Raw genomic sequence first — 25,720 nt, forward strand, 5'->3', positions numbered from 1 at the left:
ACTTATTAAGATCTAGTCTGTGATCACAGATGATGCAGCATTAGTAGGCTTAGAAGCTAGACACTTGATCTAAGGAATGGTACCGCTGGGGTACAGAGCTAAGTAGATAAGAAACAAAGAAAAAAGTAATTCATGATATGGAATGGAATAGCCAACTGCTTGATCTCTGTTTCTGTGTCAACCATGTGTCAGTGTGTCGTACACTCGTCCCGTCAGAAGCTCGGGCGTCTCCAGTCGCGCTCTAGTGATCTGAGGGCAAAACCTAGGCTAACACTTCAGTGTAGTGCTGAGGGAGAGCTGCACCACCGGAGGTATTGTCTTTCAGATGAAATGTTAAACTGAGGCCCCATCTGTCCTCTCAGATGGACCTAAAAAAACCCATGGCACTGTTTTGAAGAAGAACAGGGGAGTTCTCCCTTGCGCCCTGACCAATATTAATCCACCAACCAATATCACTAAAAAAAAATACAAATTATTCTGGTCATTTATCATGTTGTTGCTTGTGTTCAAAGTGGCTGCTGCATTTCCTATACAATGATTGCACTTCAAAAAAAAGTGCTCCGTTGGCAGTAAAGCACTTTGGGCTGGCCTGAGGTCTTGAAAGGCGCTATATAAATGGTCAAACATCCTTCGCTTTTTCTCTGGTATCTTTGTTGCCATGGTGAACCCAGATGCTGGAAAGTTCATGAGAGTAGCTGAGTAGTTATTGCAATGCAGTTGAATATGGACTTTCTTAGAATCACTTCACTTAGGCCCACAGTCAAGGAGATCCCTTCACCCTGCTCACCAAAGCTCAGTTTGGGTTCCGACAAGGGCCGCTCAGCTCCAGACCTCATTACAGCCTTGGTCCAAACATAGACAAAAGAGTTGAATTCAAGAGGTGAGGTGAAGGCGACTGCCCTTGGCATCAAGGCAGCATTTGACCAAGTGTCACATCAAGGAGCCCTGATAAAATTAAAGTCAATGGGAATCAGGGGGAAAACCTATCACAAAGGAAGATGATTGTTTGTTGTTGGAGGCCAACATCTCAGCATCAGGACATCACTGCAGGATGTCCTCAGAGTAGTGTCCTAGGCCAACCATCTTCAGCTGCTTTATCAATGACTTTCCCAACATCATGTCAAAAGCGGGGATATTCGCTGATGATTGCGCAGTACTCAGTACCATTTGCAACTCCTCAGATACTGAAGCAGTCCATTCCCGCATGCAGCAAGACCTGGACAACATTCAGGCTCAGGCTGATATGTGGTAAGTAATATTCATGCCACACAAGTGCTAAGCAATAACCATCTCCACAAGACAGAATCTAACCATCTGCCTTGACGTTCAATGGCATCACCATCACTGAATCTCCCACCATCAAATGTCCTGAGGGTTACCAATTGACCAGAAACCTAACTGGACCAGCCACATTAGCACTCTGGCTACAACAGCAGGTCAGAGACTGGAAATTCTTCAGTGAGTAACTCACCTCCTGACTCCACAAAGCCTGTCCACCATCTACAAGGCACAAGTCAGGAGTGCGATGGAATACTCTCCACTTGCCTGGATAAGTGTAGCTCCAACAACACTCAGGAAGCTCGACACCACCAAGGACAAAGCAGCCTGCTTGATCGGCACCCCACTCAACACCTTAAACATTCACTCCCTCCACCACAAGCACACAGTGGCAGCAGTACGTACCATCTACAGAAGCTCCATTCCTGTGTCTTGCTCAGTTGGCCATTATTCAAGTGTTGGGCTTGGCAATGAGGACTGGTAGGTTATTCACCCACACCCAACCCTGTCCTTGCTTGACACTCCATCAGGGGTTGCTAGATAGTGATTGCCTTGGCTAATTTTCTCTGCTCTAATCCAGAGGCAACCATAGAACCTGTTGTGCCAAGCTGAGACTGGCTAAGGCAGCTCATACATCTGACTGAACCTCTGACTACTGGGCATGGATTAACTTCATAGTGAAGGTGCCCCTAGGCAGCAGCGATTATAATATGGTTGAATGTTATGTTCATTTTGAGGGAAAGAAGAGTGGGTCTAAGACTAGTATTTTAAACTTAAATAAGGGCAATTATGAGGGCATGAAAGCAGAGCTAGCTAAAGTGAACTGGCAAAGTAGGTTAAGGGATAGGTCAATAGAGATTCAGTGCCATCTTTAAAGGGATATTTCAGAATACACCGAATAGAAACATTCCAATGAGAAAGATAAATTCCAAACAGAGGACCCACCATCCATAGTTAACTAAAAAAGTTAAAGATAGTATCAAACTTAAAGAAAAAGCATATCATTGCAAAAAGATGGGTGGCAGGTCAGAAGATTGGACAGAATATAAAAAAAAAGCAAAAAATGAACAGAAGATTAATAAGGAGGGAAAAATTAGAGTACAAGAGAAAGCTAGCTAGAAATATAAAAACAGATAGTAAGAGTTTTTATAGATAGTTAAAAAAGAAAAGAGTTAATGAAATGAGCGTTGGTCCTATAGAAAGTAAGTCCAGCGAATTAATAATAGAAAATAAGATGATAGGTGAATTGAACAGGTATTTTGCATCGTTCTTCACCATAAAGGATACAAGTAACATCCCAGAAATAGCTGTTGTCATGAGAACCCTACATGCCAGATGGGAAATATTAATTTCGTCGGTTGGAACCTTGCCTGAGACTTTTATTGGAAATTTTTGGAAAGAGTAACCTGGCAACCAAGGTGACCACTGAAATTTACATTTGAAACCATAAAGGAATAGACTGGAGGCAACATGACTGATTCAAACTTGCCAGAACAATGGGGTGCTCTCTGATTAAATGACCCAAAATGGCTTTATCAACATGGTGGTCAGGAGCCATCGACACCCATTGACTTTGAAAGAGCCAACCCCCACCAAGTGTGACTGGACAGCTTGAGGAGATGAGCCTTGAATCTCAGAAAAGATATCAGAAGGACCTCATTAACACCACAAAGAGGTTTGATAATGTCATGTGACTGCTTGTACAGCTCTGGAGAGATTAAGCTTTGTCACTCAGAAAAAAAGCAGAAAACAGTAAATGAGAAGCCATCCACAGAGCAGCTCTCTCTCTCTCTCCAGTAAAAATCCAGAGAAGCCTTGGATAAAATTTCCAGCCTACAGACCACCACAGCAACAACTAGGGGACAAGGATCAAAGCCCCTCTTCTGCCTTCCAGCACCTGAGAAGCAAGCCCGCAACCATGCACGTGGCCCAGTGAGGAATTCAGAACTACAATTTCAACTGAGGACTCTGGGACTGATATTCAGTATTTAAATTCTGTTTATTCTGGACTCTCTCCAACCACCCAACTCTGTTTTTCCCTCTGTAATCTATTTGTGTATGTGTGTGACTCTCGTGTGAGTGAGTGTGTGACCGTGTAGCGTATGTTTAGTAATTTTAACCCATTTGAGCATTAAGAATAATAAACTTATATCTTTCTTGTTTAAACTCAAGAAAATCTTTCTGATTGGTTCTTTGGCAATTATATTGGAGGAACAGGAGCAAGCACTCACTGAGGTGGTAGGTTCAATCACTGTGTTAAAAAAGGATAAACCCTATTGCAGTCAAACCAGAGAGGGAGCGAAAGGGGGAGCCTGAGACCCTCTCCTCACCTGGCCATAACACTGTGAATCAGGAAATGGAAGGGAGGGAGGAACTCAAGTATATTACAATCACCAGGGAAGTGGTACTGAGCAAATTGTTGGAGCTGCAGGCTGACAAGTCCCCGGGTCCTGATGGACTTCATCCTAGGGTCTTAAAGGAAGTGGCGAGTGAGATAGTTGATGTGTTGGTTTTAATTTTCCAAAATTCCCTAGATTCAGGGAAGGTTCCATTACACTAAAAAATAGCAAATGTAACTCCTTTATTCAAAAAGGGAGGGATACAGAAAGAAGGGATGGATTTTAGTAAGGCATTTGACAAGGTCCCACATGGCAGTCTGGTCAGTAAAATGAAAGCTCATGGAATGCAGGGGAATGTGACAGCTTGGATCCAGAATTGGCTCAGGACCAGGAAACAAAGGGTAGTAGTCGACGGATGTTTTTGTGAATGAGAAGCAGTTTTCAGTGGCATTCCACAGAGCTCAATGTTGGGTCCCTTGCTGTTTGTGATATATATTAATGATTTGGACTTAAATGTGGGAGGCATGATTGGGAAATTTGCTGATTACACAAAAATTGGCCGTGCAGTTGATAGTGAAGAGGATAGCTGTAGACTCCAGAAAGATATCAATGGTTTAGTTGAGTGGGTGAAAAAGTGGCAAATGGAATTCAATCCAGAGAAGTGTGAGGTAATGCATATGGGAAGGACAAATAAAGCGAGGAATACACGATAAACGGGAGGATATTGAGAGTGATAGAAGAAGTGAGAGACCTTGGAGTATATGTCCACAGGTCCCTTAAGGTGGCAGGACAGGTAGATAGAGTGGTGAAGAAGGTATATGGAATGCTTTCCTTTATTGGTCAAGGTATAGCATTCAAAAGCAGGGATGTAATGCTGGAACTGTATAAAACACTGGTTAGGCCAGAGTTGTAGTATTGCATACAGTTCTGGTCACCACATTACAGAAAGGACATAATTGCTTTGGAGAGGGGACAAAAGAGATTTACAAGAATGTTGCCAGGGCTCGAAAGTTGCAGCGATTGAGAAAGATTGGATAGGCTAGGGTTGTTTTCCTTAGAACAGAGAAGGCTGAGGGGTGACTTCATAGAGATGTACAAAATTATGAGGGGCCGAGATAGAGTAGACAGAAAGGAGCTGTTTCCCCTAGCAGAGAGGCCAATTACCAGGGGGCACAGATTTAAGGTGATTGGTAGAAGAATTAGAGGGGACATGCGGAAAAACCTTTTCACCCAGAGAATGGTGGGTGTCTGGAATTCACTGCCAGGAATGGTGGTGGATTCAGAAACCCTCAATTCTTTTCAAAGGTACCTGGACGTGCACCTGAAGTGCAAGGCTATGGACCAGGTGTTGGAAAGTGGGATTAGATTGGGCGGCTAGTTTTCGGTCAGCATGGACAAGATGGGCTGAATGGCCAAATTCTGTGCTGTAATTTTTCTGTGGTTCTATGGAAACTACAGGCCAGTTAGCTTAGAATCTGTCGTAGGGAAAATGTTAGAAACGATTATAAAAGACTTTATAGCAGGGCACATAGTAAAATTCAAGGTAATCGGGCAGAGTCAACATGGTTTTGTGAAAGGGAAATCATTTTTAACCAATTTATTTGAGTTCTTTGAAGACGTAATATGTGCTGTGGATAAAGGGGCATTTTGTAAGGTGCCACATCAAAGTTTATTGCGGAAAATAAAAGCTCATGGTGTAGGGGTAACATATTGGCATGGATAGAAGATTAGCTAGCTAACAGGAAACAGAGAGTAGGCATAAATGGTTCATTTTCTGGTTGGCAAGATGTAACTAGTGGTGTGCCACAGGGATCAGTGCTGGGGTCTCAACTTTTTACAATTTATATAAATGACTTGGATGAAGGCACCGAAGGTATAGTCGTTAAATTTACTGATGACACAAAGATAGGTAGGAAAATGAGTTGTGAAGAGGACATAAGGAGGCTACAAAGGGATATAGATGGGTTGTGAGTGGGTGAAAATCTGGAAAATGGAGTATAATGTGGGAAAATGGGAAATTGTCTATTTTGGCAGGAAGAGTAAAAAAGCATATTATCTATAAGGTGAGACATTGCAGAGCTCTGACATGCAAAGGGATCTGGGCCTACTGCATGAATCGCAAAAGGTTAGTATGCAAGTACAGCACATAATTAGAAAGCTAATAGAATGTTATTGTTGATTGCGAGGAGAATTGAGTACAAAAGTAGGGAGGTTATGCTTCAGTTATACAGGGTATTGGTGAGATCACATCTGGAGTACTATGTACAGTATTAGTTGCCGTATTTAAGGAAGGATGTAAATGCATTGGAAGCAGTTCAGAGAAGGTTTATTAGACAAATACCTGGAATGGGCAGGTTGTCTTATGAGGAAAGGTTGGACAGGCTAGGCTTGTAATCCGCTGGAATTTAGAAGAGTAAGACGCGGTTTTATTGAAACATATAAGATTCTGAGGGGTCGTGACAGGGTGGATGTGGAGAGGATGTTTCCCCTTGTGGGAGAATCTAGAACTAGGGGTCACTGTTTAAAAATAAGGGGTCACCCATTTAAGACAGAGATGAGCACTCGTTTTTTCTCTCAGAGGGTCGTGAGTCTTTGGAACTCTCTGCTCCACAAGGCAATGGAAGCAGAGTCTTTGAATATTTTTAAAGCAGAGGTAGAAACATTCTTGATAAGCAAGGAGGTGAAAGGTTATCGGTGGTAGGTGGGAATGTGGCACTGAGGTTACAATCAGATCAGCCATGATCTTATTGAATGAGGGAGCAGGCTCGAAGGTCCGACTGGCCTACTCCTGCTCCTAATTCGTATGGACGTAACCGTTCAATGAGATATCATTTTAGAGTCAAACCAATTGGAATGCTTCCATTCCAGTCAGCTTTCCCGTAACTCAATAAAACTTCTTGAAATTCTACGGCAACTTTATGTTCATTTGTTTGCTCTGGGTTCCCTTAGGAGCTTGTTAAGACCTCATATTAACCTCCTAGCTCCATCACCAACTCTTAACTTTTTTTCAATGTGCATATATTCCAGTTTAGGGTGTTTTTAAATTCAGTTTGTAGAGATAAGATGACTTCTCAGAAATACAATTATAAAATTCCAGAACCACCTTGATTTCCAGTTTGTCCAAGTAACGTCTGTACTCCCAGAGTCACTTATCTACAAGCAGACAGGTCTCGTGCAGGCGATATGGCCATTGGGGTTTGAAACTGCTGTTGCTTATTCGCAACTGGCACTTTTCTCTTTGGTTGATGCACGTGGCCATTTTTCACCTCCATTTGCTCACGAATTCTGAAGGAGAAGCGTCAGAAGATTGGCGTACAGTTCATTAATGTCACAGTGGCCTTTCTTCCCCATGACTTGTTTGGTTTTGTTCTATAAGAAGAAGCAGCTTCGGAACTCGAAGCTTATAATCAATCGCTACAAGTCAAGTACCAACACTGGTGCTGCTCATACCAGTACTCCAGATACTCTACTACTGGGTCACCAACTGGTGGATGTATAAGATCCCATGCTGCTAACTGTATAATAATTGTGTGTTTAATGGCATTTGCATGGTGGGCATTAATTAGGGATTCATTTATGCTCATATATAGGAGCAGAATAAAAATATTTTTGTTGGGTTTGGAGGTGCATGTTTGTAATATTTATCTCGGTAAATATAAATGTGTAAAGTTTAAGTTTTAGTTCTGTCCTTCATCAGCTGGCTATCTTGCATAGAACACACGCCACTCTTCAAGGAGGAGAATTGGAATTCTCCCCAGTGTCCCGGCCAATATTTATCCCCCAGCCAACATCACAAGAAAACAGATTATCTGGTCATTATATTCATGCTGTTTGTAGGACCTTGCTGAGTGCAACTTGGCTGCCACATTTCCTGTATTCCAACAGTAACTACACTTCAAAAGTACGTCTTTGGCTGTAAAGTACTTTGGGACATCCTGAGGTCATGAAAGATGCTATATAAATGAAGGTCTTTTTCCCTCTACCAATGTTAGGATCAGATTGTCTGAGATGGTCGTACTGTTATCTTTGAGTGAGATAGCTGTGGTTTCAAGCCCCATTTGAGGATGATAGCACATAACCTAGGTTGATGTTATAGTACATTGCTGTGTGAGTGCTGCATTGCTGGAGGTGCGGTTATTCAAATGAGAAGTGTGATTGGGTTTTCTGCCTTTGCGTCACCAGCTCACAATGATCTATTCATTCATCTTAATAGGTAGAAAAATTGCAGGCTGTAAAAACACAACATCAGGAAACTCCTGACCGTTAAGGGTTGGCCTCATCTACCTGTTATGTGGTTCAGGTAAGTGTTAAGAATCCCATGGCATTTCAAGAGGAACAGGGAGTTCTCCTGCTGCCACTGTCCAACATCCCTCCCTCAACAAGCAACATCAAAAAGAGATTGAATAGTCATTCATCTCATGGCCATTTGTGGATCTTTGCAGTCCAAATGTCAGTACAACAGTCAAATCAACCTTGATTTTAAATTCTCATCTTTGTTTTGAAATCTCTCCATGGCCTCGCCCTTCCTTTATCTCTGTAAATTCCCCCAGCCCTACAACTCTTCAAGGAATGAAGGAGGTCACAATGGCAGGGAGGGGTGAAGCTATGGAGGGATTTGACCACAAGGATGAGAATTTTAAGTTCAAGGCATCTTTTTTTAAAATGCCCAGGGGGCAAAATTGGATAGCCCCCGACACCATCCAGGACAAAGCAGCCCACTTGATTGGCACCCCATTCACAAACATTCACTCCCTCCACCACCAATGCACAGTGGCAGCAATGTGTACCATCTACAAGATGCACTGCAGCAACGCACCAAGGCTCCTTCGACAGCACCTTCCAAACCCGCGACCTCTACCACCTAGAAGGACAAGGGTAGCAGTTGCATGGGAACACCACCACCTGCAAGTTCCCCTCCAAGTCATACACCATCCTGGCTTGGAACTATATTGCCGTTCCTTCACTGTGGCTCGGTCAAAATCCTGGAACTCCCTGCTGTCCAACGAGCCTTGCTGTGTTGCTGCAGTGCATCTTGTAGCTGGTACACACTGCTGTCACTGTGCGTTGGTGGTGGAGGGAGTGAATGTTTGTGGATAGGGTGCCAATCAAGTGGGCTGTTTTGTCCTGGATGGTGTCGAGCTTCTTGAGTGTTGTTGGAGCTGCACTCATCCAGGCAAGTGGAGAACATTCCATCACACTCCTGACTTGTGCCTTGTAGATGGTGGACATGCTTTGGGGAGTCAGGAGGTGAGTTACTCGCCACAGGATTCCTAGCCTCTGATCTGTTCTTGTAGCCGCTGTATTTACATGGCTACTCCAGTTCAGTTTCTGGTTAATGGTAACTCCAGGATGTTGATTCAGCGATGGTAATGCCTTTGAATATCAAGGGGGGATGGTTAGATTCTCTCTTATTGGAGATGTACATTGCTTGGCACTTGTGTGGCGCAAATGTTACTTGCCACTTATCAGCCCAAGTCTGGATATTGTCCACATCTTGCTGCATTTCTACACGGAATGCTTCAGTATCTGAGGAGTCACGACTGGTGCTGAACATTGTGCAATCATCAGTGAACATCCTCACTTCTGACCTTATGATTGATGGAAGGTCATTGATGAAGCAGCTGAAGATGGTTGGGCCGAGGACACTACCCCGAGGAACTCCTGCTTCTTTTGATGCCTTAGGGTGGAAATCATTAGGTCCTGGAGATTTATCTATCCTAAGTCCCATTATTTGTTGCATTGACATTTTTAAATGAATATTGAATATGTCAGTTTGGGGTTATTTTGTGAACTTTTGAGCAATCAAGAAAAAGCTACAATATCCCAGAACTCACTGCCTACAAGGGTGATAGAAGTGGAGATGATCAGTGATTTCAAAAGATAATTGGATGGGCACTTGAGGGAAATAAACCTGCAGGACCTACAGGGATAGTGCAGGGAAATGGGACTGACAGGATTGCTCTACAGAGAGCCACCATGGATCCGATGGGCTGAATGGCCTCTTTCAGTAATATAATGACTCTATGGGCTGAATTTTATCAGCCTCCCTGAGACTGGTTCAGAGGCAAGCAGGGGGCCATAGAATAGTGAAACAGAGGTGTGGGGGCTGGTGGGGGCGGGGCGAAGTGCCCAATGTAACACAATTTTTTCAGGGGCGGGATAGGCCTCGACAGCCTTCCCACCCAGAGGCCACTTGAGGCCCTTAAGTGGCCTATTTCTGGCCACTTAAGGACCTCTTCCTGCTGACACTGGGATTTAATGTGGCGGTGGAGGTGGGGGGGGTGGGGGGGGGTGGCGGGGGTGAAGGGGGGGTGCCACCACCAAGCAGAGAGGTCACCCAGTAAATTGTGGCAGCTTTCCTGCAAGCTTGTAGAAGGAGGTGCCCTCTTCTGTGGGCAATCTGTGGCCCACAGAGGGCCCCCAAGAAAAATTCCACATATGTTCAGCATCCCCCCCCCACCCTTGCACTAAATGCCCACCCTCTTCCCCTCGCCAGGGCCTGGCCAGGCGACCCTGTCTCACTTACCTTGGGTCTGGGGTTCCAGTGCAGGTCCTGGATCCAAGGCCCCTTGCAATACTGGCAGGGGCCACTACTTCCAGTGGTGCTGCCGTAACGACTGCTGTGCCGGCCCTCTGATTAGCCGGCAGCTCTTGGAGGTGTGATTCTCATCTTTAAAAGGGACAGGGATCATGGTGCCGGGCACGTAAGTGCTCGAGCACCATTAAATCAGGCTGGGGGGCGGGGGGGCTCCGAAAAGCCAAGGTGAGGCTAGTCCCTGCACCACAAAATATCCAGATAGTATCTGACTAAAACCTACTGATTGATTTCCTGATGTCTGAGCTTTATTAATTTTACTAATTTCACCAAAAAAGACCATAGATTTTCTGAAAGAACAATGGATACCAGTCAGGAAGGTAGAAATTCAAATTAATTGGCTGCCTGTCATTCCAATTCTATTACTGCTATTCGAATAAGAATCCAAACTCTCAGTTGGGCCATCTTTTTGGAGCACTATTCTAAAAGTCTTGGCAATGCAAGAAAAAAAGACTTGGCATTGCGTAGACACTTGGAATTGGAAAAGAAAAGATCAAACCTGGGTCAGCTCATCCCGAATGGTGCTCGTTGATGTCTGATCACAGAACTAGTGGTGGTTATGAGATGCGTCTGCACGATAGTCCACCGTACCTTTCCAGTTCTGTTTATTTTGTTTTAGTCAGCAGCACTTACCCGAAAAAATTCAGTTAATATACAGTAAAATATCTATACTTTTTAAAGCACTGAAGAGGTCAGAGATTTCTCATTGATACAAATGAAAATTACATGCAATAGATTAAATGAAGTTCCAAGAGCCTAATCAAATTCATCCAAGGGAGACTCTTTGTGATACATCTTTTTTTAATCACTCTTGTGATGTGGACATCGCTGGCAAAGCCAGGATTTATTGCCCATCCCTTGATCACCTTGTAAAGGTGGTGGTGAACCTCTTGAACCACTGCACTCCATGTGGTGAAGGTATTCCCACAATGTTTTTGTTCCTGGAATTTGACCCAGTGATGACGAAAGAATGACGATATATTTCCAAGTCGGATGCTGTGTGACTTGGAGGAGAACTTGATGGCCCTTGCCCATCTAGGTGGTACAGGTTTTGGGTTTGGATAGTACTGTCAAAGGTGTTAACCTCAAATAGTAACCTATAATAATGACAGAAGCTGTTTTATAAATATCAAATATGTCAAATGACAAAAGTAATAGCAGGGAGTTCCAATGCTTATGGAGTTTTGGAATTGGGAATACAGCCCAGAAGCTGTTGATATAATGAATTACCTCAGTGGCAATTCAGTAACAGGGCAAAAGCAATGCAGAAGTACAGTACAGAAGTTAACAGCTTAGATTGAACAGTTTAGTGAGACCAATCCCCCCCACCATCCCTGCCTTCCATATTTCTGCAGTAACATACAACTTTTCCGATCCTTTCATCTCACCCAGAACAGAGTTAGGAGAGAAATCATAGAGAAAGCGGATGCTTTATTTAAAGTTAAGTAAATTGAATATTTTCCTACTTTGCAAGTTTTGGTATTTAGGGGATTTGGCAAAAGAGAGCCAGTAAGAACAGCAAAGGGTTTTTTTTCAGTTTAGTTTAGAGATACAGCACTGAAACAGGCCCTTCGGCCCATCAAGTCTGTGCCGACCATCAACCACCCATTTATACTAATCCTACACTAATCCCATATTCCTACCACATCCCCACCTGTCCCTATATTCCCCTACTACCTACCTATACTAGGGGCAATTTATAATGGGCAATTAACCTATCAACCTGCAAGTCTTTGGCATGTGGGAGGAAACCGGAGCACCCGGAGGAAACCCACGCAGACACAGGGAGAACTTGCAAACTCCGCACAGGCAGTACCCAGAATCGAACCCGGGTCCCTGGAGCTGTGAGGCTGCGGTGCTAACCACTGCGCCACTGTGCCGGTTGTCTGCGATGTCATGGAGGGTATACTATTAAGTCCCATTGCTCCACTACACCATCTGTACCAGGTATAGCTACCTGGAAACTATGTCAGAGCAGCGCCAAAGAAGACCAGGATTAGAAGGGAAGCCCTGACAAGGGAAAGAATAGAAAAATAAATGGAAGATTTACATGACTAAGCGCTCTTCAGGACCTTCGAAAGTGCTTTACAGCAATGAAGTAATTTTGAAGTGTAGTCAATGTTATAATGATGGAAACACGGCAGTCAATTTGCACACAGCAAGATCCCACAAAAGGCAATGAGCTAATGATCAGATCATCTGCATCCGAGCATGTTTGTGAGTAAATGAGGATGCATCAGTGCAGATATATTGTGTTGTAAAGTTGGTTTGTGGGCTCAACTTATCAAATGGTCCTGCAACATGTAGTTTAATGTGAGACAGGACAATCTTTGCAACATTCATACCGTGTCCACCTTCCTGGTTTAATGCAGTTCTGGCTAGTCTCAATTTGGCAGCTTCCAGAGAGCATTAACCAGTTATCTCATCTGCAACCGCCTTCTTTAATATTGCTTATTCTGTTTGCCATCACTCACCAAGCAGATTGTACAGTTCTCCAGTAGACAGGGTGTACTCAGGGGTCCCTGGCAGGGCAACCCTTAGCACTCCTTGCAGAAGTACCTCTCAAGCAACATACAAAAATAGAGGTGCCCGACTTCACTGCCGAGCTCTTTTGAAGTTTCAATCAGTCAACTCCTTTCAATAGCAGCTGCAACCTTTAAGAGTTGGAAATGCTTGCTCTTTCCTACTCTCTCCACTGTCAGAGAGCTGTCACTGGCAGGTTGTACCCAAACCAAGAGCTTGCTTTCAATATGTAACAAGGCCTAACTCAGGAGATCCTGCCAGGTAGGCTGAAACTGCATTGGTGAGTGACAAACATGTACCCTTTCTTCTGAAAGTAATGCCCAGAAAATAAGTTTCTGCTTGGGCTCTTTTACATTGGAAGCAACCTAATTTAAGTATATAAGAACAGAGGAACAGGAGGAAGCCATTTAGCCCCTTAAGCCTGTTCCACCATTCAGTTAGATCATGGCTGACATGTACCTCAGCTCCTTTTACCTGCCTTTGCTCCATATCCCATGATACTGTTACCCAACAAAAATCAATCGATCTCTGTCTTGAAAATTTCCATTGATGTTTCCCTTTACCGTGCTCTCCTTAGCTTTGATATTCCTTGCAAGTTTTTCTTTTAGGCTCCCTTCTTGCACCTCTTATTACATTTGTGGTATCCTTTTGTTGCTTTTTATTGTTCTCAGTCTGCTTGATTTCCTTGCAATTGGGTAAGCCTTTTTTTAACTTGATACTGTCTCTTGCATGCTTAACTACACAAGTTGGACCTTTTTTTTAGGGATAGGCACTGTCTCTGTATTGTACCAAATACCTCTTTAACTACTTCCTGCTGTTTGACTGTAGGTTTACCCATTACTTGTTCAGCTCAAGTCATTTCTCATCCCTTTGAAGTTTGCCTGACTTAAATTTAAAACCTTGCTTTGTGACCCTCACTTCTCCCTCTCATACCTAATATTAAAGTTAATCATATGGTGACTATTTGCAAGATGTTCCCTTACTGTCAATTTGATAACTAATTCTGGTTCCTTACACATCACTATATCTGATCTGGCCTGGTCCCTTGTTGGCTTTAAAAAATATTGTTTCAAAAAACTGTCCCAAACACACTCTAGAGAACTGCTGCTCTTACAATTTGAGCTGTTCTGCTTTTCCCAGTCTATGAGAATTAATATTTCCCAATATAACTGCATTGTTTTTCCTCCATGCTTCTCAGATCTCCCTCCCCCACTCTACATTGCTATTGTCAGGAGGTCTGTAGACAACTCTTATTGGAGTCTTGCATCCTTTGCTGTTCGTTCTACTCATTGTGTTTCCATTGCCTGCTCACCCTTGCTGAAATCCATTCTTTCCGCTGCTGTCCTTGTGCTTTTTCATCAATATTGCTACTCCTCCTGCTTTCCCAATTTCCCTGTCCTTTACAAAGATCTTATAGGCTGGAATATTTAGCTACCAATCATGCCCAAGCTTGTAGTTAAATCTCTGAAATGGCGACTGCATCGTACCCTTCAAACTGAATTTGTGCTTCTAACTCACATTTTATTTGTTATGCTAAGTGCATTCATGAACAGAACTCTGATTTGGGTAACTTTTCCCACCCTGTCTGTATGTGCTGATGGTTTTTTTCACATTTTTTTGGGTTTACTGTGGAGTTATATTCTCTGCAGTTTAGAAGAATGAGAGGTCTCATTGAAACATTTAAAATTCTTATAGGGCTTGACAGGGTTGATGCAGAGAGGTTATTCCCCTGGCTGGAGAGACTAGAACTAGGGGTCATGGTCTCAGGATAAGGGGTTGGCTATTTAGGACTAGGATGAGGAGAAATTTCTTCACTCAGCATTATGAATCTTTGGAATTCTCTACCTCAGAGGGATGTGGATGCTCAGTCATCGAGTATATTCAAGTCAGAGATCAGTAGACTTCTCAAGGGCAATTACGGATGGGCAATAAATGCTAGCCTGGCCAGTGACGCCCACATCCCATGAATGAATAAAAAAAAAACAATGGGTCTGCCAGGACATGCCTGTTTGTGGATTTTAGGAAGGAGGTAGAAGCGGGCTGTCCAGGGTTGCGGGACTATGAGGTTGGCGGCCAGTCCTATACCAGGCAGCATGGTGAGCTGTATTGAACACAAAGAGCTCTAGCCATTCCAAGTCTAAAGTGTGGTTATTTCTAACATCTGGCGACCAGAAAACAACAAGAAGACGTAGCATGGCGCCAGCGAGTGTCTGTGAGTAAACTTAGAATATTTTAGAAGAATAGATTGGGAAAATTGACCCAAATTAGTGCCAGAGAGAGAGAAAGAAAAACTGAGCGACTCGTGTGAAAACGAAAAACAAAACGTCAGCCGGGACAGGAATGAATGCACAGCTACAGCCCATAATGAATTGGGAAGCTAATGATGTCATAGAGGCATTAGAGAAATTCAAACAAAAGTGTTGATTGACATTCAGTAGTTTTCTAAAATCCTATTGACAATTTTATAACAAGATTGAAAAATGCAGCCAGCTCATTTGGGGTTCTGCACATCCTGAAATATAGAAAGCTGTAATCGGAAAGGATAAGCTCACAATATCACAGGCTGTAGACACTGCCAGAGCACGTGAAGCCACAAGCAGACAGGTGAAGACACTGATTACCCAAACGGCTAGTCTTCAGTTAAGCCAAGAGAAAGGCAGCAGGGTCGATGCAGTGAGACAACAACAAAAGAATACACTAGACAGAGAGAAGGACATGCAGGAGCTGTGGACGACCATATGAATTGACAGACAGAAGGAAATGTCCTGCATATGGATCAATCTGCAGAGCTTGCAGAAAGACCAATCACTGGGAAAAGATGTGCAGAACAAGGCAAGAAGGTGGTAGACTAGTTACCAGAGCCAGAGTAACAGGGCGAATGAGGAGTGAAAGAAACAAAAACATCCATACCCTGGAAGATGGGTTTGAGAACATGATAGACATAGGAACCATACAATTGCATGAAATGTCTGGACGTGATAGTTCTCAGAGAACAGAAATTCACACAACAAATCAGATCAAGAAGAGAGTGAGAAACAAGCCCACAATGATAAATCTAAAGGTGAAGATTGATATTGGAGCGCAGAGTAACATTATCCCGCTCAGACTATACCAGAAGATCTTTCCTGGAAATTTGGAGGAAAATGGTTATCCAAGAAAAGATGCTCTGAAAGCAAACAATGTCATGTTAACAGCATACGGGGGAAGTGAGATTCGACAGCTAGGAACAACCCAAATCGGAGGGGCACACAAAGGAAAAGATGTTAACTGTATGTTCTACGTCACTGAAAAAGACTATCTGCTATCCGGGGGCTGAGCAGTTGTGAAGAACTGCAGATTATCTCAGTAAACCATGAGGTAAAGGAGGCGACACTGAGGGTTGAAGACAGTACACCCATTGAAAAGCGCCCTCCGATCAGAAGCAAAGAAGATCTGGTACAAATGTACCCAGAGTGTTTTAATGAGACGGTTGGATGCTTTGAAGATTTTGAGTTGAACATTACCATTGACCCAGCGATGAAACCAATGATACATCCCACACGTAAAGTACCAGTAGAACCAAAAGGAAAGCTTGAAAGAGAGCTCCAAAAAAATGTAAGAAAAGAAGGTGATTGCCAGAGTCACAGAGCTTGCAGATTGGATAAATTCTATTGTCGTGAGCGAGAAGCCAAACGGATGATTAAGAATTTGCCTAGATCCCAAAGATCTCAACCAAGCAATAAAGAGATCACTACCCTATTCCCACACTGGAAGAAATCACACCAGCACTGGCAGGGGCAAAAGTTTTCAGCAAGCTTGATGCCAGAAATGGCTACTGGAATGTGAAGCTAGACGCAGAATCTTCATTGTTGACAACATTCAACACACCCTTTGGACGGTACAAATTCCTACCTTTTGGCTTCAAAAGTAGACAACGAGACATACAGGGGATGCAAAGGAGCAGTCGGCATAGCAGATGATATCCAGATATATGGTGTAGATGGAAAAGATCATGACAACCATCTACATGAAGCCATGGAGAGAACCAGGAAAGCTGGGATTAAGCCAAATGCTTTGTGAAAGTGACAGAATGCCAATTCTTTGGAATGGTATACATACCTGACGGAGTCAAGCCGAGTCCTGAAAGAATCTCAGCCATCTCTGGGATGGCAGCACCAAGAGAAAAGAGAGTTGAGAAGTTTCCTTGGTTTGATACAATACATAGAACATAGAACATAGAACATAGAACAGTACAGCACAGTACAGGCCCTTCGGCCCACGATGTTGTGCCGAACATTTAACCTACTCTAAGATCAAACTAACTACCTACCCTTCATTCTACTATCATCCATGTACCTATCCAAGAGTCGCTTAAATGCCCCTAATGTATCTGCTTCTACTACCACCGCTGGCAGCGCATTCCACGCACCCACCACTCTCTGTGTAAAGAACCTACCTCTGACATCTCCCCGAAACCTTCCTCCAATCACCTTAAAATTATGCCCCCTGGTGATAGCCCTTTCCACCGTGGGAAAAAGTCTCTGGCTATCCACTCTATCTATGCCTCTCATCATCCTGTACCCCTCTATCAAATCACCTCTCATCCTTCTTCGCTCCAATGAGAAAAGCCCTAGCTCCCTCAGTCTTTCTTTGTAGGACATGCCCTCCAGTCCAGGCAGCATCCTGGTAAATCTCCTCTGCACCCTCTCTAAAGCTTCCACATCCTTCCTATAATGAGGTGACCAGAACTGAAAACAATATTCCAAGTGTGGTCGAACCAGGGCCTTATAGAGCTGCAGCATAACCTCGCGGCTCTTAAACTCAATCCCCCTGTTAATGAAAGCCAACACACCATACGCCTTCTTAACAACCCGATCAACTTGGGTGGCAACTTTGAGCGATCTATGGACATGGACCCCAAGATCCCTCTGTTCCTCCACACTACCAAGAATCCTGTCTTTAAGCCTGTATTCCGCATTCAAATTCGACCTTACAAAATGAATCACTTCACACTTTTCCAGGTTGAACTCCATCTGCCACTTCTCAGCCCAGCTCTGCATCCTGTCAATGTCCCGTTGCAACCTACAACAGCCTTCCACACTATCCACAACTCCAGCAACCTTCGTGTCATCGGCAAACTTGCTAACCTAGCCTTCCACTTCCTCATCCAAGTCATTTATAAAAATCACAAAGAGCAGAGGTCCCAGAACAGATCCTTGTGGAACACCACTGGTCACCGAGCTCCATGCTGAATACTTTCCATCTACCACCGCCCTCTGACTTCTATGGGCCAGCCAATTTTGTATCCAGACAGCCAACTTTCCCTGAATCCCATGCTTCCTTACTTTCTGAATGAGCCTACCATGGGGAACCTTATCAAACGCCTTGCTAAAATCCATATACACCACATCCACTGCTCTTCCTTCATCAATGTGTTTTGTCACATCTTCAAAGAATTCAATAAGGCTTGTGAGGCATGACCTGCCCCTTATAAAGCCATGCTGACTGTCTCTAATCAAACCATGCTTTTCCAAATAATCATAAATCCTGTCTCTCAGAATCCTCTCCAATAATTTGCCCACTACCGACTGGTCTATAATTCCCAGGGTTATCCCTATTCCGTTTCTTGAACAAGGGAACAACATTTGCCACCCTCCAATCATCCGGTACTACTCCAGTGGACAGTGAAGACGCAAAGATCATCGCCAAAGGCGCAGCAATCTCTTCCCTCGCTTCCCGTAATATCCTTGGGTATATCCCGTCTGGCCCCGGGGACTTATCTGTCCTCATGTCATTCGAAATTTCCAGCACATCCTCCCTCTTAACCTCAACCTGTTCGAGCATATCAGCCTGTTCCACGCTGTCCTCACAAACGACCAGGTTCCTCTCACTAGTGAATACTGAAGCAAAGTATTCATTTAGGACCTCCCCTACCTCCTCCGACTCCAGGCACAAGTTCCCTCCACTATCCCTGATCGGCCCTACCCTCACTCTGGCCATCCTCTTGTTCCTCACATAAGTGTAGAACGCCTTGGGATTTTCCTTAATCCTACCCGCCAAGACTTTTTCATGTCCCCTTCTAGCTCTCCTAAGTCCATTCTTCAGTTCCTTCCTGGCTACCTTGTAACCCTCTAGAGCCCTGTCTGATCCTTGCTTCCTCAACCTTAAGTAAGCTTCCTTCTTCCTCTTGACTAGCTGTTCCACATCTCTTGTCATCCAAGGTTCCTTCACCCTACCATCCCTTAACAACCTCCACATTTCTGTCGTGCATTTCCCTGAGAACATCTGTTCCCAATTTATGCTCCCCAGTTCCTGCCTAATAGCATTGTAATTTCCCCTCCCCCAATTAAATATTTTCCCATCCCGTCTGCTCCTGTCCCTCTCCATGACTATAGTAAAGATCAGGGAGTTGTGATCACTATCACCGAAATGCTCTCCCACCGATAGATCTGCCACATGAGCTCCTTTATTCCACACATGTCGGAATACACAGCAAACTTGCAGGAGCTGATGAAAGATGTGGGTGTGGAGTTTCAACAAACTCAAAAAGGTAGTATGTAAGGAGACAAGTCTACCATACTACGACAGAAAGAAACCTGTCACTCTGCAAGTAGAAACTTCCACAAAAGGACTGGGAGCAGGTCTGGTACAAGAGGGAAAGCCAATAGCATCTGCATCCAAAGCTCAAACATCAGCTGAAACAAGATATGCCAGAAAGAGAGCTTTTGGCAGTTGTGTATGGATGTGAGAAGTTCCACACATATCTCTATGGGAGAAAGTTCAGAGTGGAGAGTGATCATCGTCCACTGGAGCAGATCTACAAGAAAAATCTATGTAAAGCACCAGCAAGACTGCAGAGGTTACTCTTGAGGCTTCAGAGTTATGATTTCACTCTGAAATATAAGCCAGGAAGAGAAATAGTGCTGGCAGACACCCTATCTCAGTTGTCACCACAGAAGAAAAACGAGATAGAAGATCTAGGTATAAAGATTCATCACCTAGTGAATGTAACACCACCAAAACTTTGTCAAATTAGAGATGAGACCAGCAGAGACGAGGAGTTACAGATGCTATCTCAGAAAGTGATCCAGGGATGGCCTGATAGGATACAGCACACACAGCCGGCAATACGGCAGTACTGGTCTATCAGAGATGACATCTCACTAGAAGATGGTGTTCTGCTGGCCGGATCCAGAATAATCATACCCAAAACAATGCAGGAAGAACTTCTCCAAAAGATACACGAAGGCCATATGGGAATGGAGAAGTGTAAGCTCAGAGCCAAATCAGCTGTGTACTGGGTAGACATATACAAAGATATCGAAAATATGATGACTACATGCAATGTATGCCAGGAGTACACAGCAAACAGAGGAGATGATAGTTACTGAAGTACCACCCAAACCATGGCATACTGTAGGAGTCGATTTAATCACACATAATCAAAAATGGTATCTCATAATCGCAGACTACTACTACTCAAAGTTCCCTTTTATCTGGAAGATGAAAGATTTGAGAGCCACAACAATCACCTCAGCAGTACGAGTTCTGTTCGCTGAGCAAGGGATTCCTGAAAGGTTAATATGTGACAATGGCACCCAATTTACATCCAGAGAATTTAAGGAATTTGCTGACCAGTATGGGTTCAACAACATCACCTCATCACCACACTGCCCGCAGGGACACTAATTTATAGAAAGACACGTCCTGATGGTCAAAAGAATACTTGTGAAATGCCAACAGACAAAGGAAACCCCAGAACTGGCCTTATTGTCACTCCGATCCACACCGCTTAAGGCCGACATGAAATCACCTGCAGAGCTGTTGAATGGAAGAAAATATAAGACTACTCTGCCAAGCAAAATACATCCTTCCAGGGATCAGGAGGAAGTGAGACAACAACTCACTGAAGCACAGGTAAGAGGAGAGCAACAGTTCAACAAACATGCTAAATTCCTACCCGAGCTGCTGAAAGGACAAACTGTACATGTACAGGATCCAATCATGAAAACCTGGAGCCCAGTAAAAGCTGTTAGTGAAGCTGAGACTCCAAGGTCATATATCATTGAGGCCAAAACCGGTAATCAAATGAGAAGAAACAGAATCTATATTCGACCTACACCTGAGCTGGAACAACAAAAATGACCATCAACAACACCGGAAACATCACTATCCAGCAAAACAACATTAACAACATCACCAACAAGTGTCTGTACAGCATGCCAACTCACCACTGAGAGCAACAAATGCCAAATCTACAAGATGGAGGCACAACCTCTTACCACCCAAGTGATACAGTGAATAATATTTTTTAGAAAAAGAATACACGCTATAAAAGACTCTAAAAAGGGATTCAGATTATTTCCAAAAGTTGGTTGATCATCGTCTTTAGTTATATTGACAGTTATATTGATATAGGGACATTATGTTTCAAAGTAAGAGGGATGTTATATATTATACTATTTGTAAAGTGCTAGGAACTAGTTGTTATGCGTAAGTGTTCCGGTGGGGCCACATTCCTGGCTGCACTGGAGAGTCTTGTGATATGTAACAGAAAACCAGTTTGGCCAGTCCAATACCAGGCAGCATGGTGAGCTGTATTAAACACAAAGAATTCCAACCATTCCAAGTCTAAAACGTGGTTATTTCTAACATCTGGGAACCAGAAAACAACAAGAAGATGTAACACTTATGCTGTTGAGTTCCAGGTCTAACTCTGTGGCGCATTTAATGGGCAATTAATGTGCAAATGCAACAATTTCTCGAAACTCATGGGGAGGTTCCGGGTGAGCTGCCGTTTTCGCAAAGTATCTTGTGGCAATTTGCCATAGGGTGTCTCTTCCTCGCCACAAGTTGCTGGATGATTTTACAATTAATCACAGCGAGCGCCATTAAACTTGCAACAAAGTCTGGTCCATAATGCTGTGTTGTGCTTCCTGTGCAAACATCAGTTTTTCCATCCTCGATCTTCCAATTGTTGTTATGGTGCCAACATCTTCTGTGGAAGAATGGAATGAGACAGTAAGCGATGTGAAATTGGATTTACTTGAACCATTGTTGATACTTCCTCCATTTGGCATGTTCGGGTATGTTCGATTAATGCCAGGAAGGAAAAAAACCCTTCCCTTTGCAAAAGAGATATGTTGTTTAAAATTGTCAATCAAAGTCATGCAGGGGTTGCAGCTATAGAGGAGATGAGGGGCAGGACACATGGATTGAAGCTGCTATTGTTGTGTTAGTTTACATTTCTAAACAGTTTCCAGTAACAGGAGCTGTTGTCAGATTGTTACCTCAGTTTAATACATAGCACAGCCACAATAAGGAGAATAGTTGGGGCAGCAGTGTTTATTTCACAAGTCAGGGAACTTTAATAACCCGTGAGCCAAAAGATTTCTTCCTTGAGATTCTTGTACCATGTCCTCCTTTTAACCAATTGGTGTGGGAATTATTTTATTTGAAATAACTTTAAATCAAAGTATAACTCTCAGGCTTCAAAAGCCACAAACCTGGTATCACCTCATTATTCTTTATCCTACTGTTTAGTTTTGATGGTGTCATGCCCAATTGATCTTGACTGTTCGCATAGGCTTCTCGATTAGATAAATAAAATTACAAATATATAATTATAATTACAAATGTTTTAATATCCCATACTGACCATTGGGCTGCTTCTTGTTGCTCACTTACACCATGACTTACTGCCATCTTGAAAGTCGTTTCAGTGGAGGCTAAACTCATAAATACAGATCCTGCATCCTCATAACATTAGTTCCAAGCTCCTGTATAATGACAAAGAACAAAGAACAGTACAGCACAGGAACAGGCCATTCGGCCCTCCAAGCCTGCGCCGATCTTGATGCCTGCCTAAACTAAAACCTTCTGCACTTCCGGAGTCCGTATCCCTCTATTCCCATCCTATTCATGTATTTGTCAAGATGCCTCTTAAACGTCTCTATGGTACCTGTTTCCACCACCTCCCCCGGCAACAAGTTCCAAGCTCCACCCTCTGTGTAAAGAACTTGCCTCGCACATCCCCTCTAAACTTTTCCCCTCGCACCTTAAACCTATGTCCCCTACTAACTGACTCTTCCACCCTGGGAAAAGCTTTTGACTATCCACTCTGTCCATGCCGCTTATAACTTTGTAAACCTCTATCATGTCGCCCCTCCACCTCCGTCGTTCCAGTGAAAACAATCCGAGTTTATCCAACCTCTCCTCATAGCTAATGCCCTCCAGACCAGGCAACATCCTGGTAAACCTCTTCTGTACCCTCTCCAAAGCCTCCACGTCCTTCTGGTAGTGTGGCGACCAGAATTGCACGCAGTATTCTGAGTGTGGCCTAACTAAAGTTCTGTACAGCTGCAGCATGACTTGCCTATTTTTATACTCTATGCCCCGACCGATGAAGGCAAGCATGCCGTATGCCTTCTTGACTACCTTATCCACCTGCGTTGCCACTTTCAGTGACCTGTGGACCTGTACGCCCAGATCTCTCTGCCTGTCAATACTCCTAAGGGTTCTGCCATTTACTGTATACCTCCCACCTGCATTAGACCTTCCAAAATGCATTACCTCACATTTGTCCGGATTAAACTCCATCTGCCATTTCTCCACCCAAGTCTCCAACCGATCTATATCCTGCTGTATCCTCTGACAATCCTCATCACTGTCCGCAACTCCACCAACATTTGTGTCGTCTGCAAACTTACTAATCAGACCAGCTACATTTTCCTCCAAATCATTTATATATACTACAAACAGCAAAGGTCCCAGCACTGATCCCTGCGGAACACCAGTAGTCACATCCCTCCATTCAGAAAAGCACCCTTCCACTGCTACCCTCTGTCTTCTATGATCGAGCCAGTTCTGTATCCATCTTGCCAGCTCCCCTCTGATCCCATGTGACTTCACCTTTTGTATCTGTCTGCCATGAGGGACTTTGTCAAAGGCTTTACTGACAAAGGCTTTACTGAAGTCCATATAGATAACATCTACTGCCCTTCCTTCATCAATCATCTTTGTCACTTCCTCAAAAAACTCAATCAAATTAGTGAGACACGACCTCCCCTTCACAAAACCATGCTGCCTCTCGCTAATAAGTCCATTTGTTTCCAAATGGGAGTAAATCCTGTCCCAAAGAATCCTCTCTAATAATTTCCCTACCACTGACGTAAGGCTCACCGGCCTATAATTTCCTGGATCATCCTTGCTACCCTCCTTAAACAAAGGAACAACATTGGCTATTCTCCAGTCCTCTGGGACCTCACCTGTAGCCAATGAGGATGCAAAGATTTCTGTCAAGGCCCCAGCAATTTCTACCCTTGCCTCCCTCAGTATTCTGGGGTAGATCCCATCAGGCCCTGGGGACTTATCTACCTTAATGCTTTGCAAGACACCCAACCCCTCCTCCTTTTTAATAATGAGATGACTGAGACTATCTACACTCCCTTCCCTACGCTCATCATCCACCAAGTCCTTCTCCTTGGTGAATACTAATGCAAAGTACTCATTTAGTACCTCGCCCATTTCCTCTAGCTCCACACATAGATTCCCTTCTCTGTCCTTGAATGGGCCAACCCTTTCCCTGGTTACCCTCTTGCTCTTTATATACATATAAAAAGCCTTGGGATTTTCCTTAATCCTGTTTGCCAATGACTTCTCATGACCCCTTTTAGCCCTCCTGACTCCTTGCTTAAGTTCCTTCCTACTGTCTTTATATTCCTGAAGGGATTAGTCTGTTCCTAGCCTTCCAGCCCTTACAAATGTTTCCTTTTTCTTTTTGACGAGGCTCACAATATCTCGCGTTATCCAAGGTTCCCGAAACTTGCCAAACGTATCCTTCTTCCTCACAGGAACATGCTGGTCCTGGATGCTAATCAACTGACATTTGAAAGACTCCCACATGTCAGATGTTGATTTACCCTCAAACAGCCGTCCTCAATCTAAATTCTTCAGTACCTGCCGAATATTGTTATAATTAGCCTTCCCCCAATTTAGCACCTTCACCCGAGGACTACTCTTATCCTTATCCACAAGTACCTTAAAACTTATGGAATTATGGTCACTGTTCCCGAAATGCTCCCCTACTGAAACTTCGACCACCTGGCCGGGCTCATTCCCCAATACCAGGTCCAGTACGGCCCCATCCCTAGTTGGCCTATCTACGTATTGTTTCAAGAAGCCCTTCTGGATGCTGCTTACAAATTCTGCCCCATCCAAGCCCCTAGCACTAAGTCCCTTGGCTGACATATCAAATAGAAACAAAATGCTGGAAGTACTCAGCAGGACAGGCAGCATCTATTGGGAAAGAAACAGAGTTAACTTTTCAGGCCGATGGCCTTTCATCAGAACTGGAAAAAGACAGAGATGAAATCAGTTTTAAGCCAGTATAGAGGCAGATAGAGGGGAAAGGTGGGGAAAAAAGAATGGGAAGATCTGTGATAGGATGGAAGGTAGGAGAGATTAAATTACAAAAAGGATGATGGTGCAAGGACAAAGGGAGTGGCAATGGGACAAGTAAAGAAACAAAAGGTGGGTCTAGAGGATGTGGGAATAACAATTTCAGAATCATTACCAACAGCTGTTGTCTGGAAAATTGGCCATAGAGGTTACAATCTGAAATTGTTGAACTCAGAAGGTTGTAAAGTGCCTAATTGAAAGATGAGTTGCTGTTTGCCGAGCTTATGTTGAGCTTCATTAGAACAGTGTAGAAAGTCGAGGACCATGTGTGAGTGAGGAAGAGAAATAAAATTGCAGGCAACTGGAGGCCAGGGTTACGCTTGCGGACTGAACAGAGGTGTTCCACAAAGTGATCAACCAATCTGCCTTTTATCTCCCCGATGTAGAAGAGATCACATTGTAAGTAGCAAATACAGTATGCTAAATTGAAGGAATTACAAGTAAACCGCTGTTTCACCTGGAAGAGTGTTTGGGATCCCGGGCTGTGGGAAGACAGTAGGTAAAAGGGCAGATGTTGTAACTCCTGTACTTACACAGGAAGGTGCCG

At 43.7% G+C, this 25,720-nt stretch overlaps 1 protein-coding gene across 5 annotated transcripts in view; it reads left to right on the forward strand.

Annotated features, from left to right (window-relative positions):
* Positions 1–25,720, forward strand: part of LOC137353224 (gremlin-1-like) — a 120,246-nt gene that overhangs the window by 37,747 nt on the left and 56,779 nt on the right. The window contains exon 2 of one of the 5 annotated variants that reach the window (XM_068019299.1): positions 7,831–7,917. The exons of the other annotated variants lie outside the window; for them this stretch is intronic. Within the exon in view, the coding sequence (XP_067875400.1) occupies positions 7,907–7,917 (11 nt within the window). The 5' untranslated portion in view covers positions 7,831–7,906. The remainder of the gene's footprint in view (positions 1–7,830; positions 7,918–25,720) is intronic. 5 annotated transcript variants of the gene reach the window in all.

Source organism: Heterodontus francisci, chromosome 40 (genome assembly GCF_036365525.1).
Source record: "Heterodontus francisci isolate sHetFra1 chromosome 40, sHetFra1.hap1, whole genome shotgun sequence".
Lineage (NCBI taxonomy): Eukaryota > Metazoa > Chordata > Chondrichthyes > Heterodontiformes > Heterodontidae > Heterodontus > Heterodontus francisci.